Source organism: Peromyscus leucopus, chromosome 8b (genome assembly GCF_004664715.2).
Source record: "Peromyscus leucopus breed LL Stock chromosome 8b, UCI_PerLeu_2.1, whole genome shotgun sequence".
In the NCBI taxonomy this organism is placed as follows: domain Eukaryota; kingdom Metazoa; phylum Chordata; class Mammalia; order Rodentia; family Cricetidae; genus Peromyscus; species Peromyscus leucopus.
The window spans coordinates 88,524,182-88,541,050 of record NC_051086.1 but is presented as its reverse complement, the minus strand read 5'-3'; the positions used below and the strand labels follow the sequence as shown (position 1 = coordinate 88,541,050).

General features: G+C 45.4%; 1 protein-coding gene across 2 annotated transcripts in view; it reads right to left on the bottom strand.

The window, feature by feature from the left end:
- Window positions 1-8,414, bottom strand: part of Nsf (N-ethylmaleimide sensitive factor, vesicle fusing ATPase) — a 145,288-nt gene extending 136,874 nt beyond the window's left edge. The window contains exon 1 of one of the 2 annotated variants that reach the window (XM_028882667.2): window positions 8,300-8,414. In XM_028882667.2, the coding sequence (XP_028738500.1) occupies window positions 8,300-8,311 (12 nt within the window). In that variant the 5' untranslated portion in view covers window positions 8,312-8,414. The remainder of the gene's footprint in view (window positions 1-8,299) is intronic. The other variant, XM_028882668.2, reaches the window with a different exon arrangement.
- Window positions 8,415-16,869: the final 8,455 nt, after the last annotated feature.

The window sequence follows — 16,869 nt, the reverse complement described above, 5'->3', positions numbered from 1 at the left end:
CCTGGGTGGAACAAGTTTATTCCTAGCTGACGTTTATTATGAGGTGTATCCCCTGGAGGGGCCATCTTTACTAGGGGGAGTCTACCAAAACCACCAAGGTTTATCTCCGGTTCTCTGAGCTCTAGAGGCAAAAGTGGAAACAACCCCCTCCAGGCAAAAGCGCTTGGCTGACATTTTCCACTTGCACATAGGCTTTGGCCTGATTATTCTTTAAGCTCTGGCCAGCTACCTCTCTGGATTCAATTATTTTTAAGACTTATTTTTATTTTTATTGTTATTTTTGTGTATTGTGTGCACACATGTACAGGAGCTGGCAGAGGCCAGAAGAAGACATGGGATTCTCTGGAACTGAGAGAAACGTGCTTGTGAGCCACTTGATATGGGTGCTGGCAACTAAACCAGGTCCTCTGGAAGAGCAGCAAGTGATCCGAACCGCTAAGCCATCTCTCCAGCTCTGAACTCAGTTTTTTAATTTTTTTTTTAAGACAGGATTTCTCTGTGTAGCTTTGTGCCTTTCCTGGATCTCACTCTGTAGACCAGGCTGGCCTCGAACTCACAGAGATCTACCTGCCTCTGACTCCCAAGTGCTGGGATTAAAGGCATGCACCACCAACTACCACCCAGCAGTTTTTTAGTATTTTATCTAGCATTCTACAATTTTTATGTAGGAAGATCGATAAGAGGACCTAATTCACTATATCGTAAAAAAATAGCACAACTTCTCTGCTATTTGAAAAATTGGGTGCAGGCAGAGGTCCTAAAGAGGAGAAAAGACAACCTGAAGCATGAACATCAAGGTTGAATATATAGTTTAAAAAAATAGAAAACCTTCCACAATCCCCAGGGAACCACACTGGAGAAGAGAGATACAAAGTCAACAGTTCTCAGCCCCATCATGCAGCACAATCAGCTGGAGACTGCTGAAGGAGGAGACTGCTGAGTTCCAGACTCAGTGCATCTGTCAGCCTGGAGCAAGCCTGAGTTGTCCTAACAAGCTCTCAGGTGACGCTGCTCTGCAGAAACACTGTGACAGTCCTTGTACCAGGGACACAAAAACATCACGAGAAATGCAATGCTAAGGGCCTAGAGAGATGGCTCAGTGGTTAAGAGCATTGGCCATTCTTCCAGAGGACCTGGGTTCAATATACACACTGTCTATAACTCCAGTTCCAGGGGGTCTGATCCCCTCTCCTGGCCTCCTCAGGCACACATGTAGTGCACAGAAAAACACGCAAACAAAACATAGACACATAAAATAATGAATGAATTGAAAAAAAAAAAAGACTGACATACACATGAACTAATAGAGACTATGGCAGCCTGAACAGGGCCTGCACAGGTTCAAGCCAGACAGGGTCCCAACACTGAGATAGGGAAGTGAACACAGGCTCCCATCCCTAACCAGACACTATCTCCAACTGACACCTACCTGCAAAGGAAAAATTAGGTTTTCTCCAATGGCATCTCAATGGGTATATTAATCGTACTTACAGGTAGACACTATGTGATAGTAGATGACTAGCACAAAATGAACTCAATGGAATTTTTATAGACTTTTTGTCTCATATGGTTTTGTTTGGGCATCTTTTGTCTTAACTGTCCTAAAAGCTTGTATATTATGGTTTCTGATTTTGTGTTTTTATGAATTTTGAGTGGTTTTGAGTGTGTGTGTGTGTGTGTGTGTGTGGTTTGTTTCTTTTGTTTGACTGTTTGTTTTCTAAAGGAAGAGAGAGAAAGGGTATGAAGCTGGTCGGTAGGAAGGATCTGGAAGGAACTGGAGGAGGGGAAACCAGGATCAGAATATATTGTATGGGAAAAATTATATTCAAATATATGTGTATGTATCTGTAACATAGACCAGTTCCCTTTCTTCTTTTTACAGAAGAACACAAGCAATACTGAGGCTTCAGTGTGTATACAGAGGCCTCTGTAATACTCAGTATACTGAATCATTTAATTTAGCAAACACAGATTAAGCTTATATTGTCGTTTAATTCACTGTAAATTGATTGGAAGGCTAAATATTTAAAAAATTCAATTTATCTACAGGTAGAGAAGAAGAACTATTTTAGAGTCAAGCAGTTGTCTACGTTTAGTTCTATGTTATGAATGGTTTGAATAACTCAAGAAACAACAGCATTACTTAGGATTACCCGACAGCTCAGCAGAGAAGATAACATTAAGACTGAACTGTGACCGCCGGGCGGTGGTGGCGCACGCCTTTAATCCCAGCACTCGGGAGGCAGAGCCAGGCGGATCTTTGTGAGTTCGAGGCCAGCCTGGGCTACCAAGTGAGTTCCAGGAAAGGCGCAAAGCTACACAGAGAAACCCTGTCTCGAAAAACCAAAAAAAAAAAAAAAAAAAAAAAAAAAGACTGAACTGTGCTTCAAAGGTGCTGGCTTGCTCAGCCATCACTTAGTGAGTGCTATACATCCATTCCAGGCTCGTTCTAAATAAGGGGAATTAAATCCGCTCTTCTCTCACAAAATGTTATCAGAGTCATTCCTTAGGAGAACATGTTCTAGAAGCTAAGGCTAATTTAAAAGAAAGAAAGAAAGAAAGAGAGAGAGAGAGGGAGGGAGGGAGGGAGGGAGGAAGAAAGAGAAATCCCCAACAAAGAGGTTCTTTAGAAGACCCAGAACTTGTTGATAATATTGCCCTAGCTTGTTTAATCACATAAGAACTTATATGTTCATAAGCTCTTAATCCTAAAACCTCTTTACAACAAAAGTGAATCTCATCACTAAGTCTGTAAAACATTCTATTGATCTAGTGATTTCAAAACTCACTATTATTTCTTACTCACTATTATTTTCCTATTCCCTCCTCTACTCCACTAGTGCAAATCCACTGACCCTCAGCACCTCATTCTGAATAAGGCAGAAGACGGAAATACCCCCATGATTCATAAAAAGCTGGTGCTACGTCACTTGGTTCAAATGTACAGCTTCAAGTTGTGATAAACTCTTATACCTTTTGCCTTAAAACCGAAAACCAAACAAATTTTTTAAAGAAAGGAGAAAATCGGTTTTAAAAGTTGTTTAGCTGAATTTTGAAAGATGGCTCCATGGGAAAAGGCAGAGTTCAATCCTCAAGACTCACACAGTGAAAGGAAAGGACAGACTCCTTCAGGTTGTCCTTTGACCTCCACACGAGTATGCATTGACACATGTCCAACCACACACACACACACACACACACACACACACACACAAACAAAGAAGTAAATAAACGGGATTTCCAACTGTTGTAAAGGAGGAGAGGTGCACTCCCTGAGGCAGCAGGGGCAATAAGGAGACAATGGGGTGCAGCCTCAGCCGCACACAGATGGAGGTACATCACCAACCAGTGGGGTAGAAGACGGCCTCGATAAACATCAGGACAGCTGTTCTCACAGACGGAAGGATAAAGTTAACTTCATAATTCACACCGAACACAAAAATAAGCTCCAGATGAATTAATCACCACAACAGGCAAAGCAAATAAAACTTTTAAAGTAAGATCTTTATGATTTCAAAGTAGGGTAAGCTTTCTTGAAGATCACACAAAAGTACAACCCCCAAAAGATGGCAATTATAACAATAACAGTTAAATCTAAGACTTTGTAAACAACATGAAAAAAAAATCATCTAGAAGCTATCCACAACTAACAACTCAAATCTAAAGCAAATACTGCCCTCCTCAAAAGGGAAAAACTATATAAAGTAGAAAATATGAATAGCACAACTAAAAAAATGAATAAAAGCTGTACAATGATAATGCATGGAAGAACTCTCCCGTGACTAACAGGAAAAATGCTTAACCTCGCTGTGGTAATCAGGGCAGAATGGAAATTACATTGATGAGATCAAGTTGCATTTCTTATATGAAGTTTGATATCAGCAATACAGAGTATGAGTGTTTAGAGGCCGCATTACAGGGCTGGGTGTAGCGGCACAAACCATTAGTCCCAGCATTCTGAGGCAGAGATAGCCAATCTCTGTGAATAGGTCAGCCCATTCTACAAGGTGAACTCCAGGCCAGCCTGGGCTACATAGGAAGACCCTGTCTCACACAGAAAAGAAAAAACAACCAGCTTTAACAGCAAGTGTTTGATGTACTCCAAATGCAGGCATTTCCAATGGGTTACTCTTCAGTCAATTAAAGATTTTTCTAATAAAATAATATACCTTTAAATAGGTGAGATGGTCCAGCAAGTAAAGGCACCTGCTACCAAGCCTGACAACCTGAATTCAAGACCTGGGCCCCACGAGGTGGAAGGAGAGAACTGACTCCCACAAGTTGTCCTCTACACATGCGCTATGGCACAAATGTGCACACTCATAAATAAACAAATAGATGTAAAAAATAGTATACGTTCACCTTTACACCTTCAATACTTGAAAAGAGAATAAATCCATATATCAAATACTGCTTTAAGGAATTAAACTTTATGTTCTAAAATTTACTGCACTTGATGATTCTTTTTAAATCTCTACTAAACTGATGTACAAAAGCAAGTGTATAAAAAAGATAATAATGAATAAATATCTAGCATTGCATATGCTTTCTTGAAGTGGAGACAAATAATAACACTAATACTTGATTTTTGAGTCAGGGTCTTATTCTATTGTAGCAGGCTTTCTCGGACCCCAGTCCCCAAATCATGACAGGGAGACTTATTAATTATGAATGCTTGACCTTAGTTTAGGCTTGTTTCTTGCTCGCTCTTGTAACTTTATTTAACCTGTTTCTCTTCATCTAAGTTTTGCCTCAGGGCTTTTTAACCTTTCTTTCCTTCTGTATGTCCTACTTCATGTCTGGTTGGTGGCTGCTTGGCAGGCCCCGGGTGTCTCCCTCTTTTTCTCCCTCATTTTCTCCACTTCTCAAGCCTAGACTCCTCCTCCTTATTCTCTCTGCCTGCTAGCCCCACCTATTCCTCTGCTGACTGGCTATTGGCCACTCAGCTTTTTATTAGACTAATTAGGTGCCTTAGGCAGGCAAAGCAACACATCTTTACATCGTTAAACAAATGCAGCATAAACAGATGTAACACATCTTTACAAAAGGTAATATTCCACAACATAAACAAATGTAACATATCTTTACACAGTTAAAGTAATGTTCCACAAGATCCTATAGTTCCGGCTGGCCTAGAACTCAGTACGTAAACCAGACTGGCCTCAAACATACTGAGATCCTCCTGTCTCTGTCTCCCAAGTCCTGGAATTAAAGACATACACATCAGGTACAGCACACTAACACAGTTACAATGAGAAACAGATAAAGCTCTAAGATAGGAACACAGGTTTTCAAGGCTGTGTAACAAAGTATCCTGATTTACAGCGAGAGATCAGAACCAGCTTCCCAAGTGTTCTCTGAGTAGGAGGTAAATGGTTGGAGGCAGAACTTTACGAAGAAAAGAAAGAGCCCAGCAAAGACCTTGTGGTGAGAGAAACTGCTATAGCTTCAGGGAATTGAAAGGCTTATATAACCTGAGCACAGACAGTAAAGGTGAGTGGAGAAAGAGGAGCAAACCCCCAAAGAGCCTCAGTGGTAAGCGGCCCATCTTCTCCGCAAAGATGGGACGTTGCTGAGGAGGGGTTTAAGCAGTAGAGGGCACGGGAAGAGCAAGCAGGGTGGAGAATGGGAGTGGGGAGAATGCCAGAAGGCGGCTACGTGGAAACTTCCCGTAGTTATCCAGAGCAGAGAGAGAAAAGAGGGTGGAAATGAAGGTGCAGAATGGTGAGCTGACCAGGGAAAATGATGCAGCTGACCAGGGAAAAGGATGCAGCCACGGCAGTGGATGGTTTTAGTAGTGAGCACGGCTAAAAGCAACAATACTCCCAAGGCTGCTACCTTTTCTGGGCCCCAATAAAATACCTTTAAAAATTATTTTTGTTATCCTTAGTGTGTGGGTAGGAAGACAGGGATGAAATGTACAGAGGGTAGAGCCGGGGATGTGGCAGAGGTATAGAGAAGAGGGTTGGGTAGACAGCTGAGTGGATAAAACTCTTGTCCTGCAAGTGTGAGGACCTGAGTTCAAATCCCCAGAACCACTGTAAAGCCAGATAATATGGCTCATGTCCACAATCCTGGGCAGATTCTCCAGAGGCCGGAAATCCAGCTAGCCTGGCATAAGCAAGGTGAACAACAAAAGAAACCCTGTCTGAAGGAGGGTGAATAGCAGAGACACTGGGTTCAGTGTTGTCCTTTGACCCAAACATATGATTATGCATGTGCACACACACATCATACCCACCAGGTTTCCACTGAAAGAGTGATGGTACCATTCAACGAAAAGAAAAACAGAAAAGTACCATGTAGGTGGATCCTGGCTTTAGATTTGAACAAAACTTCAAGCTGTCTTGAATTTATTTATTGATTAATTGATTGATTGATTGATTGATTGAGACAGTGTCTCTCTATGTAACCCAGTCTATCCTGGAACTCACTATGTGAACCAGGCTGGCCTCGAACTCAGAGATCCTCCTGCCTCTATCTCTGTGGGGATCAAAGGCACAGGCCCAGCCTTGTTCTTGAATTTAAATAGGCAGTTTCACCTATCAATTTGGAATTTAGAGGACAGTTCTGTGGGGGATGGGTGAAATCTTGAGAACCTCAGGCATATAGACAGTTATAGCTTTGGCTCAGAAGGGATTATGGGAGGAGATAAAACAGAGTATGGGAATTGAATGACAGGGTGGAGACAGGAGTCTGCAAGAGAAATGAGTCAAAACAGTAACAAGGCATCACAGAAACCACGGAAAAGTGTCTCCCATTGAGGATGCAAAGGTCAGGGCCAGTGGTGGTGGCGCACGCCTTTAATCCCAGCACTAGGGAGGCAGAGGCAGGTGAGTGTCTGTGAATACGAGGCCAGCCTGGTCTAAAGAGCAAATTCCAGGACAGCCAGAGCTGTTACACACACACACACACACACACACACACACACACACACACACACACACACACACAGGAAGCAATAGTCAACAATGTCAGATGCTGCTGAGACATCAAGTATGACAAGGATTGAAAAATGTGTATTAATTTTAGGGGCCAGTTTCAGTCAGACTGTGGTGGGCCACGGAGGGAGCAGGTGGTAAATAAATGGGAGACAATAAGCACAGAAAATCATCACAAGTTATTGCTGTGAAATAAAAGTGATGTGTGGGGGCAGAGGGAGGGTTTGTTTAAGACAAGAGAAGCTCCAATATGTTCCAAAACAACTGATGATTCAGAAGAGGGGCTCCTGAGGAGGCAAAAATAGACCCTGAGGTACATTTGGAAGGGCCAGCCTGAGATAAATGGGGGATTATAAGAAAAGGAAGAGAAAGAGATGGAGCTAGACTGATGACCTCTAAGGTCTCTTTGGAACTCTAGAATCTCATGACCTACAATTCTCTTTAGACAGGGCATTTTCATATGTGCATGCATGAATGTAAACCTATTCAAATACTCAGGGGTAAGTGAATCGGTCAAGCACCTCTTCAGTCTGTAATGACGCAGTTAATGTCCCCAGGTTTTTGATCAGTGTAATCTCTGGGCCAGATCCATCCATCAGAGCTCTTAGCTCTAATGCATACTGCAATAACAGCAGTGACCTGGTCCCATCTCCCCTCCCCAACCCCATCCTTACAAGCGTAAGGAAGAAGTAAAATGTAAACCCCTGACACTACAGCACTGCCTGCTGCATTCGAAGCGACTGTCAATTAGGAAAACAGAACGTGACACCCCGAATCCATCTGCACTTCGGGCTAAAGACACTGCAGTTTCACTCGACAGTTGACAGGTTTCTCCCCAGAGGATGGTCTGAGGTTAACCCTAAAAGTCATCTGCAGCCCATTCCTCTTTTCAAAACGTCATTCATCTAGGACATCATTCATTTAAGAAGAACGAGAAACGGGTTCCCACACCCTCGCCCTGACTGCAGCAGACTACACCCCGCGGTTATCCAGCAGTGCCACCTCAGAAACCCTCGGAGGGACGCGGAGGACACTCAGTGCTCGCCAGAGGGGGCTCGAGTGGTCACCACCCTCAGGATGCCTGGAGGACCAGGGAAACGAGCCCCAGGGGATGGCAAGGGAGGTGCGGGAGACCCGGGAGACCAGGAGACAACCCTCGGGGAGGACAGAGTTTCTGAGCAGAGCTAATCCCCTGCCGCAGCTGCCGCGTCTCGCCTCCAGCCCTACTCTGATCTCTCCTCTTTCAGTGCTCCCCGGGGCTCAGCCTCGCGTCCCCTCCGCGGAGCCCGCGTGGGCCTCGCAGCGGTCGCGAACCCCGCGATGCCGCCGCGAGCTGGGGCTGCCCGGCCGCCACTCACCCGGCCCGCCATCTTCGCGGACACGTCCGGTTCCGAGGCTGCAGCTCCGCACTCGGCTGAGCCCGCCCCCGCCGCGCGCGTGCCCGCCAGCAGCCCGCCCTCGCGCAGGCGCGCAGCCGCCGGGAGGCCGCGCCCGCGCCCGGCCGCGTCCCCGGCGCCCTTCCCCAGCCCGTGCGCGCGCGCGCGCAGGCCGAGCGGCGCCATTTTGGCTGGAAGACAAGCTGGCATCAGCCTCGCTGCCCCCCTGTCTCCACGGAAGCCGGGGCCGTCGGCCACGTGGCCTTTAAGGGCCTTTTAGCTTTGTGCTTCCAGGCCTCTTAAAAGGGAATGCGCCGAGAAAACCCTGCGTGGGTACTGGTCTCTCCCCCAAGGAAGGGCCAGAGCCAGAAGCTGGTTCGGAATTCGGATTCTGTTCGAATCCAGGTTTTTCTTTTGCAGGAGCATTTGTTCCGAAAGTGAATCATAATTATATATTTGTTAGCTTCATGGCTCAGTAATTTCAGTTGTAAGCACAATTTATATCTCTAGTAATCTTTTTCCCAGTATTGTTTCATTTTTAGAGTGTTCTGCAAATAAAGTTCAGTCTGTGTATGAGGGGTTATGTGTGTGCACGTGTGTGTTTAGGCCAGAAGATACCAAGATGTCTTCTTCAATCACTTGTCCACCTTATTTTTTCAAGATAAGATCTCTCACCCACCACGTAGGCTTGGATGGCCAGCAATTCCCAGGGACTCCTGTCTCTCCCTCCTCAGGACTGTTACAAATACCTGTTGCCATGCTCGTGGATGCCAGGCGTCCTAACTGAGCTCTTCACTTGCTGAGAAAGCATCTTACTTAACATTGCCTTCTCCCCAAACCGAGTTCAGTCTTTTAACCTCCATGTTGCCTTCCTTCATGACATCTCTTCACTGGAATCTCAAAAAGGTCTAACTTGAGGCTGCAGGAAGAAAGATTCTGTATCAGATGCTTTAAATCCCCTTGTTAATATTTCTTTTCACATTTGCCTGAGACGATAAGGAATATTACAGCTTAACTTTAATTTCTTATTGAAGAAAATGAAGATACGGCCATATGGCCTCCCCACGGTAAGGCTGAGAAAGGTTTTATTGTAGATATCAGGGAGAACACAGCCAGAGGCATCTGAAGAGTCCAGACTGAACATGGCCAGCAGGGTAGGATGGGCTATGAGAGAGGGGTCGGGAGAACAACGGAGGAAGAGAAGATAGAGATGATGGGACCAGAAGAGAGAGAAGAACCAAGAGGCCAAGAATGGGGCCAAGAGAGAATGTAGCCAAAATGGCTGAGTTGTATGGGAATTTGAAGCTGGGGGAAGGGAAGGGAAGCCCAGCACTGGGTTTGAGAGGTTTATGGTGGGGAGTGAGGTGAGAAATGCTGGGAGGAGCCACAGGTACTGAGTGGGACTTGTCCGGGTTTCTTTGGAACCTGCCATTTATAATAATGAGGGGGGGGGAGGAATTTTTATCCAATAGGAAAGAAAATAAGCGAAGAATTAAAGCTCAGCATTAATAGGGTTTCTGCCTCTCGCACCTCCATAACAAGTCTTTCTGCCGACGCAGTAAGTCAGATCAAGTCGATTGAAAAAGTACGACAGGTTTATTTGAGCAAAGCAACTCCCAGAGATGGAGACTGGAGAAGCCCCGCCCACAAACAAAGGCAGGGAGACTGCAGAGGATGTAGTAGGATCTGGCATGTCTGCCCCAAGCTGGGTTTGTGCCCAAGTATGGTCAAAAGATGAGCACTTTAGGTAGGTTTTGGGGCAGCTGGCAACTTCAGGGGAGGAAACTGTTGTCGCTGACAAGAATTTGGAACTAGGCTTTTTGGTGCCTTCCCTTTATTTAGAAATTCTCTGAGTGGATGGGGTTTGGAGAGGTGGGAATGGGGTTCCTCATACCACGCAGGAGTGAGCTGAGTGGAACAAGCATGTTTAGCAACTTAAAATTAAGAACTGATAAAAATCAAGCCAGGTGTAGTGTTGATCACCTTTAATCCCAGCACTCGAGAGGCAGAGGCAGGCGGATCTCTGTGAGCTTGAGGCCAGCCTGGTCTACAGAGTGAGATCCAGGACAGCAGAGCTACTTAATGAGAACTTGTCATGGGGGGCAGGGACAGCAAAAAGAAATAATAAAATCAAAGTGTGAGCTCAAGATGAACCAAGGACAGAAGAAAGTATGCATGTGGATCTCATGAACTCCTGCTGGATCTGAGCCCCTGGAGCTATATAGGCTGGGCAGCTCAGATATGGTAACTAAGTCATGAGTGGCCTCGGGGGTTATGAGGAAGGGGAGGAAAACAGTTGGACTCTGATGTCAACTTGGCAAAAAGCTGTTTAGGGACAAAAAAGAAAAGAAAAATATCCTAGATGAAATGAAGCTCTGGGAGGCTTCCTTGTCCTTCTCTGTTACTCCCCTGCTGTGGCCTTTCTGAACCTCAGCCCTCCTAATAGAAACTGAGAAGCACAGATGGATAAACTTAGTGAACACCTCTTACTTTTTTTTTTTTTATTGTTGTTACTTTGAATTCAAACCTATACATTACAGTGATTTTGTCCAATTACCAGATCCAGAAGACACTGGCTCTCAGCTCAAAGATCTAACGTCACGTTTCAGGCTGATGTTCATACATCTCTGCCACTGGCCTGTTTGTCTTGCTTTGCTCAGTAAAAGAATCACAAGGGGACATTTCTTCCATGTCTTCAACAAGGGCAAATGCTTTTCATCTTGGAAGGCCCAGCCTGCCTGCCTATGAGTGGTTAAAAACTAAAAACAGAGCCTGCACCCAGCCCTGCAGGATCTACCAGTGATGCTTCAGGCAAACACAGTTTGTTCTTTCAACCGGAGGGGAAGAACTCGGAGACCTTGTTCCAGATTGTCTCTGCAGCCCATCTGTGCCTTGCTCTGGCTCATGTTCAAGGTCATCCTAGAAACAGCAAAGAGCTAATGCCGCATTACCTTCTCAACAGCCCTTACAGTGGTAGTCGATAGTAACAAATATCTTTGCCACCTCTGGTTCACTCTCTCTAGTTGCAGGTTGCTCACTTCATGCAGCCTTGGAAGGATGACCAGACCAGGGCTGGCCCTGGCGTGAGCAAAGAACCCAGGTTCAATCAGATTCACTCCCAAACAACTGGCAAGGCCATCCTCTAGTTCTCCAGCGCTCTGGAGGTTGCCTCTCTTCTGCCTTCTGCAAAATGTGATTGTCCCCTTTGCCTGGATTTGTCTAAGTCACACACACACACACATTCACTCACAAAATCAAAACCCTACTTCCCCTCAGCTCTCCATTGATCTCTGAAATTCTCTTCATGTGTTTTCCTTTTACAGTGAGAACACAGGTAAGAAAACGATCCAAATGTTTTAAAGGTTCACTAAAATGGAGATGACCAACCTCACTTTCTACAGGCTGGAGGTCTTTTTAGGGAGCCAGGAGAAAGAGTTAAGAATAGGATCAGAGACAGAAGGAACCTGAAAGATGGGGAAATGTTCTGGTTTGCTTTGATTGCTGTGATGAAACACTCAACCAGAAGCAACTTGGGAAGGGAAGGGTTTATTTCCGCTTACAGATTACAGTCTATCATCGAAGGATGTCAAGGCAGGAACTCAAGGCAGAAACCAAAGCAGAGATCTCAAGGGAAGGCTGCTTATAGGCTTGCTCTCCATGGATCACTTGGCTTATTCTCTTATACAATCCAGAACTACCTGCCGAGGGGATGGCATTGCCCAGAGTGGGCTGGACCTTCTCTCATCAATCATTAATCAAAAGACTGCCCCTTGGCCGGGCGGTGGTGGCGCACGCCTTTAATCCCAGCACTTGGGAGGCAGAGCCAGGTGGATCTCTGTGAGTTCGAGGCCAGCCTGGGCTACCAAGTGAGTTCCAGGAAAGGCGCAAAGCTACACAGAGAAACCCTGTCTCAAAAAACAAAAAAACAAAAACAAAAACAAAAAGACTGCCCCACAGACGCGCTCACAAGGCTAATCTAATAGAGGAAATCCCTCAGTTGAGATTCTCTTTTCCCAAGTGACTCCAGTTTGTGTTGAGTTGATGAGGTTAGTCATCTCCATTTTAGTGAACCTTTAAAACATTTGGATCGTTTTCTTACCTGTGTTCTCACTAATCACACTAATGGGCACAGTAAAGAAGATGTTAATAAAAGACATAAAAACAGTTGGGCATGGTGGCATATGCCTTTAATTCCAGCACACAGGAGGCAGACACAGGCAGGTTTCTGTGAGTTCAAAGTGAGCCTGTTCTACATAGTGAGTTCCAGGACAGCCAGAGCTACATAGTGAGACCCTGTTTCAAAACAAAACAAAACAAAAAACAGAAAAATCCAGGATAAAGGACAGTGAGGCACAAGACGGGCAGGGTTTGACCACAGTCATCTCTTGCTGAACATAACTACTTGTGAGCCAGTGTGAGAGTGTGTTTTATATGTTTAGGCCATGGCATCCAAATACTTGCTCAAACACTACCCTAGGCTCTCCATGACAGTGCTTTTGGGGTGAGAGTTACATTTAAACCCGTGGAGTTTGAATGCAAAGATCGCCCTCCACAGTGTTGGTAGGCCTCATCCAATCAGTGGTTGGTCCTGGACAGAATAAAAGGCCAGCCCCCAAGTGTTTGTTTGAGTGCCTACCTTAATTTAGCTATGCCATGATTTTATTTATGATAAAATAATCTAATGTTTTTAAAGCCCTACCTTGTTAGATGTGGTGGCCCACACCTTTAATCAAAGCAGAAGCAGGCAGATCTCTGAGTTTGAGGCTAGCCTGGTCTACGTAATGAATTCTAAGCAAAGCAGGGCTATGCTTCTCAAAAATAAAAATAAACAGAAAAAAAACAAAACAAACAACAAACAAACAAAACCACTCCCACCTCTTTTAGACCAGGAGAAAATTCAGATGACTGCTGCACTAGATCTTCAACTTTGCCTTGGGATACCCAAGGCACTCCAGCCTGTCCTGTGACACTTGACTTTGGACTTGCCAAACCCATTACATCAGCCAACCATAACCTCTTCCTAGCTGCACTCACAACCTTTCAGGCCTGTTTCTCTGAAGAACTCTCTAGAGTAGAGTAAGTCTCTTGTCAGTGAGGGACACAGAAGTAATTCCAGAGATTACCCCGTGGCACTTGCTTTTCGGCAGGTCACCAATCTAATGACAACCGTGGCTCATGGATAAACGTTTATGTCCCAATGGCGGCTCCACATAAGGCCTAGTAAGCAGTTCAGTTAGGTTGAGGAAGGTTTTGGTGACAAAGACCTTTTGATGGTCCTAGTGGTGAGTTCATTTCACTGGGAGAAAGAACTTCCTCCTATGCCCTGAGGAGGTGGGGTAGGTAATGTCAACAACAGGACTTGAGCTGACTCATTGGGATACAGTTGGCTTACCACGCTACATTTTGGGTGGTTTTGTTTTTTGCCATGCTGTAGTTTGATACTTCTTACCCTAACAGGAGGGGGAAGTACCTTTGCTTTGTGGAAACTGTAGGCTTAGAGAAATGGTTTTGGGGACAGAGATTAGGGTCACAGGAGGGTGTGGGTTTCAAAGGTCTTCCAGATGGTTTGTATGCAGATGATTCAGAAACCATTCTGTTTGGCAAATTCTCCACTGCGTTTTCATTTTCAGAGGCATCTGCAGAGGATCGGAGAGCCCAGGATCGGAGAATGTCTCGCTGGTGTCATTGTGTAGCAAAGGCAATCTTCAGAGTTCCTTTTACATCCTTCCCTCTGGGCCTTCCATCTTTCCCAAAATTATTCCATGTCGGTAACCTAATGTACTTGTAGGTGCAATTTAAAAGGATACCGCCGGGAAAAGTGGCTTCATGGAGGAAACAAAGCAAATGGCAAAATGGCAGAGACTGTGACACTGTGTAGGCAGACAGCCTTATGCTTGTCGTGCCAATCCTAACCCACGGGTCAGCCCACCCCGGGAACAGCTTCACAGCCCCATCACAGCCAGGCTTGGGATGATGCAGCCGCCATCTGTCTGTTTTCTGTCAGTGAGACCTGCTTCCTGAAATGATGCACACAGGGCTAGCAAGGGAACAAATGGAGAGAGGCTGTGGACTTTGTAAAGGAAAGAACCGGTTGATGCAATGCGGCATTCCAGCTGTGCGGGGATGGGCTGGGGACAGGGAGGGCGGCTTTCAAAGGAATGGCGGTTTGCTCTTTGACAGATAAAGACAAACACCTAAAATCACAAAAATCAATCCATTCTGGAAAGTCTGAGTGGGCAGGATCCATGACAGGCTTCTCCGTGGAAGGGAAGGGCTGTTGCTATGGAAACCAGATGATCCTTTTCTGCGATCGGAGTCCCAGTGCACTTACTTGCCATGCTGCCTGTCTGTACATCCACAGTGTGGGGCCAGGAAGCTGCCTGCATCTCTTTCAAGGGAGTGTTTAGATATCAGTCTCCCGATGCTTTCCTTCATCTGGGTCAGTCTCCGGGGAGGGGCTGAGTCACTCCGAACCTCAGGAGCTTACCTCTTGCTGTGAGCTGGGATAACAGCACTGACTGTAATGGTTCTCAGTAGACTCCTAGGGGCAAGTGGAGATGTGTCTTAAGGTTTTACCGAAGGGGTGCATGTCCTGTAGAGCTGTTTCTAGAACAGAGACAGGGTATAGAGGGGCTTCTCGAAAGGCAGAAGACAATCATTATGGAGAATAGTGCTTGGAGAAGGGTAGTTTGGATACACTACCTGTTTTGCTCTTCTTTTGTTTGCTGTTGTTTTGTTTTGGTGCGGAAGAGCAAACCCAGGACTTCATATGTGCTACGTAAGCACGGGACCACTGACCTACATCTATTACTTGGCTTTCAAACTCTCTAAGCTCTAATGTTGTATGTAAGAATGAGAGAATTGGGGCTGGAGAGATGGCTCAGAGCTCAAGAGTACTGGTTGCTCTTCCAGATGTCCTGAGTTCAATTCCCAGCAAGCACATCACGGCTCACAACCATCTATAATGAGATTTGGTGCCCTCTTCTGGTGTACAGGCAGACATGCAGGCAGAACACTGTATACATAATAAATAAATAAATAAAAAGCAGAGAATTACCCAGAGAACCTTTGCACTCAGTAGCTGATCCAGCAGACAGGTGGTTGAGCTAGTGTCTATACCATTTCTTCAGTTATTACAACTAAGACATTGCATTGATTATTTTTTCTCATTGTGGTGACAGAACCCCTGACAAAAGCGAGTTAAGAAAGGACATGTCAATTTGGCTCGCAGTTTAAGGGACACAGTCTACCATGGTGGGGACAGCATGGCAGCAAGCCTATGAGGCTGCTTACTGCTCACTTGGGAGCTGCAGTCAGGAAGCAGAGAGATGAATGTTGGCGCCCAGATGTCTTCTTCCTTTTTTCCTTTATATTCACTGTCTTCGTTAGGATTACCATTGCTGTGATGAAATACCATGACCAGAAGCAACTTGGGGAGGAAAGGCTTTATTTCACTCACAGTCCATCATCAAGAGCAGTGAGGGCAGGAACTTAAGCAGGGTAGAAACCTGGAGGCAGGAGCTGATGCAGAGGCCATGGAGGGGTGCTGGCTTGCTTCCCATGGCTTGCTCAGCCTGCTTCCTTGTAGAACTCAGGACCACCAGTCCAGGGGTAGCCCCACCTAGAATGGCTGAGCCCTTTCCCACCAATCACTCATTAAGAAAATGTCCTACAGGCTTGCCTATAGTCCAATCTTAAGGAGACATTTTCTCAGTTGAGGCTCCCTCCTCTCTGATGACTCAGCTGTGTCAAGCTGACATAAAACAAGCTAGCATATTCATCATCCCAGAATCCCACATTCAGGGTGTGTCTTACCTTCTTAGTCCTCTCTGGAAACATCCTCTGAGATAAGCTCAGAGGTGGGTTTCCTAGGTGATGCCAAATCCAGTCATGTTGACAATGAAGAGTTTTTTTTTGTTTTTTCTTTTTTTGGTGCTGAAAATGGAACCCAGAGCCTTACATATAATTGGCAGGGGCTCCACCACTGAGCTACATGCACCCTCGGCCCAATTAACAGAGTTTAAAGTCTGACCCGAAGTGGAGAGCCTTCCTCAATAACACATTCCTAGTGTGAAACTTTCTTCCTCTTTCTTAAGAGCACATTGTGTTTTTTTATGCTTTGTAAGCAGCTGATTGACAGGAAGTGTTTTATTAGGAGAAATGCTTCTGCCACCACATCAATGTCACCACAAACATTTCATGCTTATGGTAACCTACCTTTCTATCTTTCTTTCCTCTTTTGTGTATGTTCTGTGAATGGAATCCAGACTTTGCACATGACAGAAAACACTCTACCACTAAGCTACATCCTTAGTTCTCTTTACTTAAAAAAAGGGGGGAGTGAGGATTTAGCTCAGTGGTAGAGCACCTGCCTAGCAAGCGCAAGGCCCTGGGTTCGGTCCTCAGCTCCAGGGTGGGGGGGAGGGGGGGAGATGAGTTTCCTATTATAAAATCAGCACACAATTTTACTCTTAAATACTTTTTAAAAATCATAATGAATCCCATTACTGGTACTTTAGGCCTATTTTCTTCTAGCCTTCCCCACTCCACAT